Source organism: Lolium rigidum, chromosome 1 (assembly GCF_022539505.1).
Source record: "Lolium rigidum isolate FL_2022 chromosome 1, APGP_CSIRO_Lrig_0.1, whole genome shotgun sequence".
NCBI classification, from domain to species: domain Eukaryota; kingdom Viridiplantae; phylum Streptophyta; class Magnoliopsida; order Poales; family Poaceae; genus Lolium; species Lolium rigidum.
In genome coordinates, this window is record NC_061508.1 from 12,005,709 (window position 1) to 12,020,091 (window position 14,383).

At 50.8% G+C, this 14,383-nt stretch overlaps 2 protein-coding genes across 2 annotated transcripts; both read right to left on the reverse strand.

Moving 5' to 3' along the window:
* Nucleotides 1-10,884: 10,884 nt before the first annotated feature.
* Nucleotides 10,885-11,467, reverse strand: LOC124667513. Its single transcript, XM_047204786.1, has one exon. The coding sequence runs from the start codon at nt 11,406-11,408 to the stop codon at nt 11,130-11,132; it is 279 nt and encodes a 92-aa protein (XP_047060742.1). The 5' UTR covers nt 11,409-11,467; the 3' UTR covers nt 10,885-11,129.
* Nucleotides 11,468-14,023: 2,556 nt separating this feature from the next.
* Nucleotides 14,024-14,383, reverse strand: LOC124704054 (late embryogenesis abundant protein 6-like). Its single transcript, XM_047236301.1, has one exon. It carries the CDS (start codon nt 14,381-14,383, stop codon nt 14,024-14,026), a length of 360 nt encoding a protein of 119 aa, XP_047092257.1.

Genomic DNA, 14,383 nt, shown 5'->3' on the forward strand with positions numbered 1-14,383 from the left:
TGATCAATTCGAGCCTTTATGTTATCCTTCGTCTTCTCGGTGTCCACAATCGTGCTCCAAATGGCTTCACCGATATTCTTCTCGGTGTGCATTACATCAATGTTATGCGGGAGCTCGAGAAACTCAAAGTAAGGGAGCTTCCATAAGCACGGCTTGTGAGTCCATTGGTGTGTCTCCCCATATCCTAAGAAACCATTCCCATCAGGGCTAGGCTGAAGAGCATCTAACTCGGCCTTGATTTCCGTTCCGGTCTTCGGAATTGGCTTCGGGCCACGGACAACACGGCCTTTCTTGAAACTCTTTACATCACTCCTGTATGCATGCCTCCGCTCAAGGAACTGTCGAGCTTCATCAAAGCATGAATACTTGCCTCCCTTGTTTAGCCAGAAGAAAGTCACGGCCTGTCCGCACCGTGGGCAAGGCCACTTCCCATGTGTACACCACCCGCGAGAACAAAGCACGTGCTTTGGCGGGTCATGCGGGGACGTGTGGTACCACACATACATATCGAAGTACTCCTTCTTTGATGCGTCATATGTTCGGATCCCGCGACCTTCCCGGCCACGAACCAAGTCATCCACCGGCGGTTCCAGGTACACATTCATGTTCTTGCCCGGGTATTTGGGCCCTGGGATTACCATCGACACAAACATGTTCTCTGATCTCATGCAGACGCCAGGGGGGAGGTTCATGGGAATAACAAACACTGGCCAACAACTGTATACTGCAGCCGACATACCATATGGATTGAACCCATCGGTTGATATCGCAATCGCTACGCTCCTCGGGTCACACTGCTTTCAATGGAAATTTCTTCACAAAGTTCTTCCATGCGGTACCATCCGACGGATGTATCATCTTGTCGGTGTATCTGTTTCCTTCCACGGCCCACCTCATCTGCCGGGCGGTATCCTCGGTCATGAAGAGCCGCTGGATCCTCGGTAGAACTGGAAGATAGCGGAGGATATTCTTGGCAACCGTGGTCCGCCTCTTCGACCATCACCATTGCGGTCCACCTCAAAGTACCTAGAGGAATTGCATTTGATGCAATAATTTGTGTCGGCGTGCTCCTCTCCGAATAGCATGCATCCCTTTGGACAAGCGTGTATCTGCTGAGATGACATCTTAAGGTCACCGAGCAATTTGGTCGAATAGTAGAAGTTTTGCGGCAAGAGGTGCCCTTTCGGCGGAAGGCTGCCTACGATGACCAGAAGTTCATCGAACCCATCTCTGCACAAGTTCCTATGGCACTTCAAGGCCATAAGGCGAGCGATGGCATCTAGTTGGGTAACCTCTGTATTTTCATGTAGGGGTTTCGCGAAGCAAACGGAGCCTCATAGTACTCCTTTGTGTTTTCCTCCGGGTCCTCACTTGTCTCCGCATCTCGAGGTGTCTCCACCTCTACATGAGAGCTTTCGGGCACATTACCATTAGCCAAGTTTTCTAAGCACCTATCAAAACCGGTGTCATATTCCCCCTAGGTTGAATCTGCCGCACCTCCTTCCTAGCACGTTTCTTTGCCTTTTCTCCATGGTAAGTCCAAATCCTGTAGGACGGTGTGAACCCAAACTTGATCGGGTGCATACTCATAGTTTCCTTGTCCTGTGCCTTTCGGTTAGCGCACTTACTACAAGGGCACCAAACACTTATAGGTCCGCTAGGGATGGCAAACGCCCTATCCACAAACTGCTCGGTCTTTTCTCCCCATTCATCGAGTATAGTTCCACGCGACCGATTCTGCCATCGTACATCCAGCCACGATTATCCATCCTCTAATCAGCAACAAAACAGACGAACATAGCATTTATATATCAAATACGAAATAAATGCATCATATATTTATTTATTTTACGCGTGCATCAACCTGAAACTCTACTAGGTGGGCTCCTAGCAGCCGCCGGATCCGTAGATTGAGTACGTTCTCCCAGCTCTACCCCGATCCGAGACAGAATTTCGGCAGCACCTCCCCGCTGCTCTCCCGATACACGTCTCGGCAAAAAGCCGAGAGGGGTGTGCATCCGGAGAACAACGGGGAGGCGCTACCGAAATCCTGTCTCGGATCGGGGTAGAGCACGGAGAACGTACCCAACTACGCATCCGCCGGCTGTCCCGATAAATGCCGTAAGAGTTACGGTTCATAATATGCGAGACCACTAATGCATATTTATCCGCGTAACCCTTACGGTCGGGAAGAGACGCCTAGGTATCGCGACGGACTTGGTGATCTAGAAACAAAAAAAAAACCTAGGTACAAGAGAGGCAAACGGATTCTCACCCTCGAAGCGTGATCGACAGCCGGCGAAGAAGAACAACGACCCTCCGAGAGAATCGCCGAAGAAGATCCGGAACGCCCCGTCAAACACCCCCGCGACGCCGCCCCTCGTGTCCACCTCGAAGCATCGCCGCATAACGAGAAAAATAGTCATGCAAGTGAACAAGAATTTTTTACAATAGTGGTATAACAATATTACTTCACCATAAAGAATTTCCTTCCGGCACATTATCTTATTTTTGCCATATGGGGCTAGTTTTAACATATCCGTATCATAAACACCTTTTTCAAAGCTAAATTCCTATTTCTAATTTATACTAAACACTAAAATATTATACTAAACTAAAATCCTATATCTAATTCATACTAAACTAAAATCCCGGTTGGAAGTTTAGAACCGGATTATACTATCATCTCCTCCATGCCCATGAACAGCCATGAGAAGACAATGCCAAGGTAAAATAGCCTTCACTCGCACACACAAAATTCTCACCGCGGGCGGCGGCGGGCTCCCAAGTTGGAATTGGAAGCTTTCCATACGCAGTCATATGCCCAACTCAAGGACACCCTGCTAGATCCTCCCCGGCGGCTAAAACCACCGATCACGGCAAAATCTAAAGAATAATCCTCGAGGGCACGCCCGGCGGCGCAGATTGCGCCCGTTACCCCCACGAAAATAGCAGCCCCTACCGAACCGGGCCGACGGAACCCCAACCCCAATCACCCCGACCACGTGACAGCAACGTCGCGGCTGCGGTGTCCACTCCACTCCACTACGAGCTAGCAACGGCGACGAGGAGCCGGAATTCCCGCCGAAATGCGGTCCCTCGAGCTGGATTTGCTCCCCCTTCTCGGCGGCGGCAATTTGCGCGGGTCAGATACCGAGGGAGGGTAAACCAGAGCCTACGGCAACGCACCCTAACAAACCCTAACCGTGGCAGAAAAAAAAACCCGGACGGTGCGTTACCTTGAAGCACGGGAGGAGGCCGGCGGCGGCTGCGTGGGAGGAGGAGGCCGGCGGCGGCTGCGTGGGAGGAGGAGGAGGAGGGCGGCGGCGGCTGCGTGGGAGGAGGAGGCCGGCGGCGGCTGCGTGGGAGGAGGAGGCCGGCGGCGGCTGCGTGGGAGGAGGAGGAGGAGGCCGGCGGCGGCTGCGTGGGAGGAGGCCGGCGGCGGCTGCGGGGGCGGGGGGGGCCGGCGGCGGCGGCGGCGTGGGCGGTGGGGGCTGGCGACGGCGGCTGGCCGGAGGGGCGGAGGAGAGCGAGGAGGTGGGCGGCGGCGCTTGGCGCGTGGGAGGAGGCAGGGGTGCGGGCGCGTGCTCGATTGGCCGGAAACACACCTGGTCGGATCGACGTTTAGGGTTAAGTGAAAGTGGCTTTGCCGTGCGCGAGCCTTTGCCGTGCGGCGGGGCGCTTTGCCGTGCGGCGAGTTCTTGGCCGTGGGCTTACGCACGGCAAAGGGAGAAGCGCACGGCAAGGGGAGAAGCGCACGGCAAAGGACCCTTTGCCGTGCGGCAGAGTTCTTTGCCGTGGGCTTACGCACGGCAAAGGATTTTTTATTTTTACCATTTTAATTATCGATAACATTAAGTTTTATTTAAAATTTATATTAAACTTGTTTTTTCAAAATGTGTATTATGTAATAATATATGTCCCATGCTTTTCAATAAATATGTGATTCAATCCGGTTCACCTCACGCGGAAAAATCAAGGGGGTAGACGCAACTTCAATTGCTAACGCGGGAGTTGCGGATCAACCCGAAATCCCTAACCATAACCCTTAACCCTAAACCTTACCCTAACCCTAAATCATAACCAAAAGAATTAAAAAGTTACATTGGTGCACCCTCGCGCGGAGAAATCTAGGGGGTAGACCCAGCTGGGGCACACGTTCCGCTGTTTTGGGGGAGGAGGGGGATAACGACCGCCGAGCACCGGAACCCCACCAAACCTTGCATGTGGACCTATTCTATGTGTCAAAGTGTGATGCAAGGTGTGATTCACAAAATGGTGCATGGCATGGATCCCCGGTCGACATTCCTCACCTTCGGGCGATAACACTTAACGGATTCTCGGACGTGTACCGCTGAAGTGTCCCGCCGCGGGTATATCGGGGGCTAGACTGTGCCAAAGGGTGCCACACATGGTTTTCCATATGTCCATGGACTAAACAAACCTAAACCTATGAAAAGTTACATTGGTGCACCCTCGCGCGGAGAAATCTAGGGGGGTAGACCCGCCGGGGCACACGTTCCGCTGTTTTGGGGGAGGAGGGGGATAACGACCGCCGGAGCACCGGAACCCCACCAAACCTTGCATGTGGACCTATGATATGTGTCAAAGTGTGGTGCAAGGTCTAATGGTGCAAAAGTAGCTCCCCTAAACCCTAAACCCTAAGCCGGGGAGGCTTCGAGCCCTAAACCCCTCTAAATCCCTAAACCACGACGCCGGAGCTGCGAGAACCATGCATCATAAACCATAACCCTAACCCTAAACCCTAAACCTAAACCTAACCATAAATACTTACCCTTTAACCTAAACCCTAGCCCTAGCCCCTAAACCCTAGCCCTAACCCTACACCTAACCCTAACCGATAGACTAGGCACACCGTCGATCGTGTGATAATGGCTCTAGGCTCGCTGGTATATGTGCCAAAGGGTCCCAATCTTTGGTTCTCCATGTGTATATGTACTAAACAAACATAAAGGAATGAAAAGTTACATTGGTGCACCCTCGCGCGGAGAAATCTAGGGGGTAGACCCGGCGGGGCACACGTTCCGCTTGTTTTGGGGGAGGAGGGGGATAACGACCGCCGGAGCACCGGAACCCCACCAAACCTTGCATGTGGACCTATTCTATGTGTCAAAGTGTGATGCAAGGTGTGATTCACAAAATGGTGCATGGCATGGATCCCCGGTCCGACATTCCTCACCTTCGGGCGATAACACTTAACGGATTCCCGGACGTGTACGGTCGAAGTGTCCCGCCGCGGGTATATCGGGGGCTAGACTGTGCCAAAGGGTGCCACACATGGTTTTCCATATGTCCATGGACTAAACAAACCTAAACCTATGAAAAGTTACATTGGTGCACCCTCGCGCGGAGAAATCTAGGGGGTAGACCCGCGGGGCACACGTTCCGTTGTTTTGGGGGAGGAGGGGGATAACGACCGCCGGAGCACCGGAACCCCACCAAACCTTGCATGTGGACCTATGATATGTGTCAAAGTGTGGTGCAAGGTCTAATGGTGCAAAAGTAGCTCCCTAAACCCTAAACCCTAAACTGGGGAGGCTTCGAGCCCTAAACCCCTCTAAATCCCTAAACCACGACGCCGGAGCTGCAGAAGCATGCATCATAAACCCTAACCCTAACCCTAAACCCTAAACCTATACCTAACCATAAACACTTAGCCTTTAACCTAAACCCTAGCCCTAGCCCCTAAACCCTAGCCCTAACCCTACACCTAACCCTAACCAGTAGACCAGGCACACCGTCGATCGTGTGATAATGGCTCTAGTTGCTGGTATATGTGCCAAAGGGTCCCAATCTTTGGTTCTCCATGTGTATATGTACTAAACAAACATAAAGGAATGAAAAGTTACATTGGTGCACCCTCGCGCGGAGAAATCTAGGGGGGTAGACCCGGCTGGGGCACACGTTCGCTGTTTTGGGGGAGGAGGGGATAACGACCGCCGGAGCACCGGAACCCCACCAAACCTTGCATGTGGACCTATTCTATGTGTCAAAGTGTGATGCAAGGTGTGATTCACAAAATGGTGCATGGCATGGATCCCCGGTCCGACATTCCTCACCTTCGGGCGATAACACTTAACGGATTCACGGACGTGTACGCCGAAGTGTCCCGCCGCGGGTATATCGGGGGCTAGACTGTGCCAAAGGGTGCCACACATGGTTTTCCATATGTCCATGGACTAAACAAACCTAAACCTATGAAAAGTTACATTGGTGCACCCTCGCACGGAGAAATCTAGGGGGGTAGACCCGCCGGGGCACACGTTCCGTCGTTTTGGGGGAGGAGGGGGATAACGACCGCCGGAGCACCGGAACCCCACCAAACCTTGCATGTGGACCTATGATATGTGTCAAAGTGTGGTGCAAGGTCTAATGGTGCAAAAGTAGCTCCCCTAAACCCTAAACCCTAAGCTGGGGAGGCTTCGAGCCCTAAACCCCTCTAAATCCCTAAACCACGACGCCGGAGCTGCAGAAGCATGCATCATAAACCCTAACCCTAACCCTAAACCCTAAACCTAAACCTAACCATAAATACTTACCCTTTAACCTAAACCCTAGCCCTAGCCCCTAAACCCTAGCCCTAACCCTACACCTAACCCTAACCAGTAGATCGGGCACACCGTCGATCGTGTGATAATGGCTCTAGGCTACTGGTATATGTGCCAAAGGGTCCCAATCTTTGGTTCTCCATGTGTATATGTACTAAACAAACCTAAAATAATGAAAAGTTACATTGGTGCACCCTCGCGCGGAGAAATCTAGGGGGTAGACCCGCCGGGGCACGCGTTCCGCTGTTTTGGGGGGAGGAGGGGATAACGACCGCCGGAGCACCGGAACCCCACCAAACCTTGCATGTGGACCTATGATATGTGTCAAAGTGTGATGCAAGGTGTAATTCACCAAATGGTGCATGGCATGGATCCCCGGTCTGACATCCCTCACCTTCGGGCGATAACACTTACCGGATTCTCGGACGTGTACGGTGAAGTGTCCCGCCGCGGGTATATCGGGGGCTAGGCTGTGCCAAAGGGTGCCACACATGGTTTTCCATATGTCCATGGACTAAACAAACCTAAACCTATGAAAAGGTATATTGGTGGAACCTCGCGCGGAGAAATCTAGGGGTAGACCCGCGGGGCACACGTTCCGCTTGTTTTGGGGGAGGAGGGGATAACGACCGCCGGAGCACCGTAACCCCACCAAACCTTGCATGTGGACCTATGATATGTGTCAAAGTGTGGTGCAAGGTCTAATGGTGCAAAAGTAGCTCCCCTAAACCCTAAACCCTAAGCCGGGAGGCTTCGAGCCCTAAACCCCTCTAAATCCCTAAACCACGACGCCGGAGCTGCGAAGCATGCATCATAAACCCTAACCCTAACCCTAAACCCTAAACCTAAACCTAACCATAAATACTTACCCTTTAACCTAAACCCTAGCCCTAGCCCCTAAACCCTAGCCCTAACCCTACACCCTAACCCTAACCGAGTAGATCGAGCACACCGTCGATCGTGTGATAATGGCTCTAGCTGCTCGGTATATGTGCCAAAGGGTCCCAATCTTTGGTTCTCCATGTGTATATGTACTAAACAAACCTAAAATAATGAAAAGTTACATTGGTGCACCCTCGCGCGGAGAAATCTAGGGGGTAGACCCGCGGGAGCACGCGTTCCGCTGTTTTGGGGGAGGAGGGGATAACGACCGCCGGAGCACCGGAACCCCACCAAACCTTGCATGTGGACCTATGATATGTGTCAAAGTGTGATGCTAGGTGTAATTCACCAAATGGTGCATGGCATGGATCCCCGGTCTGACATCCCTCACCTTCGGGCGATAACACTTACCGATTCTCGGACGTGTACGGTGAAGTGTCCCGCCGCGGGTATATCGGGGGCTAGACTGTGCCAAGGGTGCCACACATGGTTTTCCATATGTCCATGGACTAAACAAACCTAAACCTATGAAAAGGTATATTGGTGGAACCTCGCGCGGAGAAATCTAGGGGGTAGACCCGCTGGGGCACACGTTCCGTTGTTTTGGGGGAGGAGGGGGATAACGACCGCCGGAGCACCGTAACCCCACCAAACCTTGCATGTGGACCTATGATATGTGTCAAAGTGTGGTGCAAGGTCTAATGGTGCAAAAGTAGCTCCCCTAAACCCTAAACCCTAAGCCGGGAGGCTTCGAGCCCTAAACCCCTCTAAATCCCTAAACCACGACGCGGAGGCTGCGAGAAGCATGCATCATAAACCCTAACCCTAACCCTAAACCCTAAACCTAAACCTAACCATAAATACTTACCCTTTAACCTAAACCCTAGCCCTAGCCCCTAAACCCTAGCCCTAACCCTACACCCTAACCCTAACCGATAGATCGAGCACACCGTCGATCGTGTGATAATGGCTCTAGGCTGCCGGTATATGTGCCAAAGGGTCCCAATCTTTGGTTCTCCATGTGTATATGTACTAAACAAACCTAAAATAATGAAAAGTTACATTGGTGCACCCTCGCGCGGAGAAATCTAGGGGGTAGACCCGCGGGGCACGCGTTCCAGCTGTTTTGGGGGAGGAGGGGATAACGACCGCCGGAGCACCGGAACCCCACCAAACCTTGCATGTGGACCTATGATATGTGTCAAAGTGTGATGCTAGGTGTAATTCACCAAATGGTGCATGGCATGGATCCCCGGTCTGACATCCCTCACCTTCGGGCGATAACACTTAACGGATTCCCGGACGTGTACGGTGAAGTGTCCCGCCGCGGGTATATCGGGGCTAGACTGTGCCAAAGGGTGCCACACATGGTTTTCCATATGTCCATGGACTAAACAAACCTAAACCTATGAAAAGGTATATTGGTGGAACCTCGCGCGGAGAAATCTAGGGGGTAGACCCGCGGGGCACACGTTCCATTGTTTTGGGGGAGGAGGGGGATAACGACCGCCGGAGCACCGTAACCCCACCAAACCTTGCATGTGGACCTATGATATGTGTCAAAGTGTGGTGCAAGGTCTAATGGTGCAAAAGTAGCTCCCCTAAACCCTAAACCCTAAACTGGGGAGGCTTCGAGCCCTAAACCCCTCTAAATCCCTAAACCACGACGCGGAGTCGCCAGAAGCATGCATCATAAACCCTAACCCTAACCCTAAACCCTAAACCTAAACCTAACCATAAATACTTACCCTTTAACCTAAACCCTAGCCCTAGCCCCTAAACCCTAGCCCTAACCCTACACCCTAACCCTAACCAGTAGATCAGGCACACCGTCGATCGTGTGATAATGGCTCTAGCCTGCCTGGTATATGTGCCAAAGGGTCCCAATCTTTGGTTCTCCATGTGTATATGTACTAAACAAACCTAAAATAATGAAAAGTTACATTGGTGCACCCTCGCGCGGAGAAATCTAGGGGGTAGACCCGCCGGGGCACGCGTTCCGCTTGTTTTGGGGGGAGGAGGGGATAACGACCGCGGAGCACCGGAACCCCACCAAACCTTGCATGTGGACCTATGATATGTGTCAAAGTGTGATGCTAGGTGTAATTCACCAAATGGTGCATGGCATGGATCCCGGTCCGACATCCCTCACCTTCGGGCGATAACACTTAACAGATTCTTGGACGTGTACGGTGAAGTGTCCCGCCGCGGGTATATCGGGGGCTAGACTGTGCCAAAGGGTGCCACACATGGTTTTCCATATGTCCATGGACTAAACAAACCTAAACCTATGAAAAGGTATATTGGTGGAACCTCGCGCGGAGAAATCTAGGGGGTAGACCATCCGGGGCCCACAGACGGCCGTTTTTAGGGGGAATGACCCCCGGAGCACCGAAATGCAACCAAAACTTGCAAGCTGGACCTAAAACCTACCCTAACAAACCTAAGAGAATGAAAAAGTACATTGTGCACCCTCGCGCGGAGAAATCAACGGGGGTAGACCCGCCGTCCCGCTGTTTTGGGGGAAGGAGGGGGACGGCGCCGGAGCACCGGAACCCTCATATTTGTGGGGGATGAGCATGGAGATTAATTTTGTATTGCACATTGTCTTAAGTAACACTAATAAATAGTCATCAAAAAGTAAAACTAATAAAAAAATAAATATAAGTATTAGATGAAATAAAATAGAAAGAAAAACAAATAAAATGAAGTATGGCGCACGGCAAAGAAGGAGTGCACGGCAAAGGCGTCTTTGCCGTGCATTTTATCTGGCCGCACGGCAAAGGGAGGCCCACGGCAATGTCCCGATCCTTTGCCGAGCACGGTTTCTTTGCCGTGCGGCCTCTGTTGGCTTTGCCGTCATGTTTTCTTTGCCGTGCGCGTTTGAGGAACTTTGCCGTGCGAGGGAACGTTGCCGTGCGGCATGGGTGAGGTTGCCGTGCTCTTTATCTTTGCCGTGCGCCGCCCTTTAACTTTGCCGTGCACATATTCTTTGCCGTGCGTGCCTCTTGCGGCGCACGGCAAAGAATTCTTTGCCGTGCGGTGCCTCACGGCAATGATATGCTGCACGGCAGCGCCTGATTTTCCTGTAGTGCGACAAGCTTGGACAACAATCCTTCAACGCACCTTCGGCCTCAACAATAATTTTCCGCCGGAAATCATTCACTCGTAATTTTTCAAAGATATGTAATTCTTCGGTGGTGATTTCCCAGCAGCTGACGAGTAATTCCCCGTTGCAAATCTTTAACTTCAAAGGGCGCGGCATGACGCCACATCAAGTTATATATACAAGAAGAAAGTCCACTCCTGAAACTCTCGAACAAGTTCACATTTCGTCCTAAAAAATATTTTTAGTTTAAAATAGACCTTGAACTTTCAAAATAATTCAGTTATCATCCCTCTTCACTTATAAGTTGATAAAATCGGTAACGTGGAAAGAAAAAACAATCAACCATGCGAATTGGTTTTTGAACCAAACCAAGCCCAAGATGTCGAACCCAACTACAAGTATTGAAGCAGTTTATACACAAATTAAACTTTGTCGACCTGTTATTAACTATAGCAACAACCAACTTGAAGTCAACACAAACACGTACTGAAGCAAGTAAGAAAAAGGAAAATTACAAGAGGTCACACACGACATGTACACGCCCATGTCCGCGGGCATGCGCTGTATTATCAGTGGCCACCGCCGTGCTTGGTGTCCTTCTTGTGGCCGTGGCCGTGCTTGTGGAGGCGGTGCTCCATGGCCTCCTCCCGGTGCACCACCTTGGCCTGGTGCAGCTCCGCCTCGGCGGCGGCGACCTTGGCCTTGCCGCCCTCGTGCGCCAGCTCCCGCTCGTCGTGTGACCTCGCGGTCGCCGCCTGCGCCTTCTCCGACACCTTGGCCTGCGTGATCGTCGCCTTCGCCTTCATGGCGCTCGCGCCGTCCTTCATCTTCTCCTTGGCGTGCTGCATCTTGCTATGTCTTGCTTCGGCTAGCTGCTGGTTTCTGTCTATGATTCTATCTCGCTTGTTGCTTGCCTTTCCTTCTCCGGTTGCTCGAGTGCGGTTTATATAGGCGGACTGGCGCTCCAGGTGGACGAACCCTCTTCCGACACATGGACGGCTAGCTGCGGATGGAGGCAGTTGACGCGGCCTGAGAGCTACGTGGTGTCGGTCGAGTGGGTCGACATGGATAGGTATAGAAAAGAAAACGAAAGGACCAAGTGCACACAAGTGCCCAAGATGTCGAGTGGGTCGACATGGATAGTAAGATAATCACGGGGCAACGTCGTAATCAGATGCAGTTGCGCCACCTGCTGCGTCGTGGATTCGACGCGGAAGTCGGCCACATGAGAGGTCGTTATCTGAAGTCGGCCACCAGCAGCTGCAACTGGGAAAGAAGTATAAACTCAGTTTCTTACTGTGTTGTTATATGCAGTCACTCTATGCGGGTACCTCTATTCGTTTTTAATCGACGTGGAGTGTGTTCAGCGCGTGCATACAGGCAGTGTGATGGCCGCGTCGATTAAAACCAACAGAGCAGTACATTTTCCAATAAAAATATAACTACGCGTCTCAACGATGAATACCAAGTATCACCGATCTTGGGACAGACAAACATTGCTGAATTGATGGTGGGGTCGATGACAACAAGTGCATGAAGAGAAACTGTAGACTGTTGGGAAATCAGCCATGGCGATTACGGTACTATCTGCTAACTATTGCGCTGCTAGTTTAGCGGAAGAAAATCCTAAGCCACCCCCGGACCATGTCAAACTCAATACTGATGATTGGTTCAACGACGATCAGCTTCGGGGTACTATGGGGCCGGTGACCCAAGATAGTTTTGGTCCAAAATGTGCTCTCGGCAGAAGCCCAAGCTCTAAAAGCAAGGACTCGTGCTAGCTCAAACTGTGGGTTGCAATCGTGTGATTGTTAACTTCGATTGTTCAAAAGTGGTGAACACAATTTTAACTTAATTGCATGACATTGCAGCGACAATCTTCCATGATTGCATATCACACTTACGAAAGAGTTCGTGAAAAGTCAGTTTAAATATAGTCCCAGCTAATTGAATTTTTCTCCACTACGTAAACACAGTTTACACTAGTAGAAAAATGCTCTTCTGTGTTGCACCATTTTGGAATTCTGTGGCGCACGGAGGATGCGCCACAGAATTCACGTCACAAAAAATTGAATTCAGTGGCACACGGATCCATGCGTTACAGAAATGTCCCTTTTCTGTGGCGCATGGGTCCGTGCGCTTTTCTATGGCGCACCAGGTAGGCATGCGTCACAGAAAACTTTCTGTGATGCACCCAGCGTGCGCCACAATTTTTTTTGAATTATTTAAAAAATAGCGGCCGGATCTAGATCTAGGGCCACAGAAATTTCGCCGGTTTGTTATTTGAAATTTTACCGAGGTCGTCGGAGGTGGGTGGAGGAGGAGGAGGAAGCCGGCCGAAGGTTGTTGGTGGGTGGGTGGTGGAGGAGGAGGCTGGCCGGAGGTTGGGGGATGCCAGGATGGGGTCGCGGAGAAGGAGGAGGAGGTGGTGGTGGTGATCGCCGGAGGAGGATGAGGTGGTCATCGGGCGAATTCGGATGTAGACTTTTCTCCTGATCATTTTGATATGTTGTGTATTTTTTTCGAGTTCGTATGCAACCAGAAATTCAGTTTTACCGATACACAACGTAACTTTGCAAAAAAATAAAATTTATGTTTGTTAATTTATATTAAAACTAGATGACAGAATATATGGGGACTTCGAATGATTTTATCCTTTAGAATTTCTATCTATTTCTTTTATATTTTACAAAGTTAAAAAGAGGATCACCTTACCAAAAGTGCAAGGTAAAACAAACTTATCCACATTCTTTGCTTTAACCATACCTTCTACAAATTACGAAGCCTCGAAATCGAGCTCAACTACGTTACAGTGTGCAAGGTAAAATATTTTACTTAGTTATCTCACCTGTGCAAGGTAAAATATCTTCCTTAGTTATCTCACCTTCATCATTTGCAACTTTATAGTAGGTTCCTCATTATTAAACTTTAATCTGGTGCTTTTAGCTCTTCTTCTTTTTAAATATTAACATCTAAAATTTTAAATACACATAATATAAAATATATTTTATGATAGTTTTAAAAATATTAATTTGAGTTTAGAAATGTTGATAGTTTTTTCTATATAGTTCGTCGAACTTTAATTTTTTTTAACCTTTATCCAAATATCATAGACACCCAATTTTAGAATAGAGGGATTAGTAGTTTAGTACTCACTCCCTCCCTGTCCAATAAAAAACGTCTCAACTTTACCAAATTTTGAGCGAGTACTGTCTCTTCGTCGGTCTGACTCGGTCACACCAACCAACACATCATATGTAGATTTATCCTTTTGAAAACAAACACACTACAGTACAGACGTTCAGCTGGTGTCATCTCCAGATTGGTGGCCACGGCCACATCAACAAGAACACGCACGAACGACGAACACTTCCGTTCTACACTACACACGGCGGGTAGCTAGTAACTAAAGACGAACTTAAAACGCATAGCTATTAGCGAGTCACACACGCGCGCATCGTGCTTAGTAGTGGCCAGTGCCGGCGGCAGGAGGATAGTACGCTCCGGCACCCGGCACCGGCGCCGTTGCCGGCGCGGCGGCCACTCCATGCTTGTTGTGGTGTCCGTAGCCGCCGGCGAGCCCGTGCCCGTGCTTGTGAAGGCGGTGCTCGATGGCCTCCTCGCGGTGGAGCGCCTTGTCCTGGTGCAGCTCCATCTTGGCGGCGGCGACCTTGGCCTTGCCGCGCTCGTGCGCCAGCTCCCGCTCGGCGTGCGACCTCGCCGTCGCCGTCTCCGCCTTCTCCTCCGCCTTGGCCTGCGCCACCTTGGTCTTGGCCTTGGCCGCGCTCGCGCCGTCCTTCACCTTCTCCTTCGCGTGCTGCAT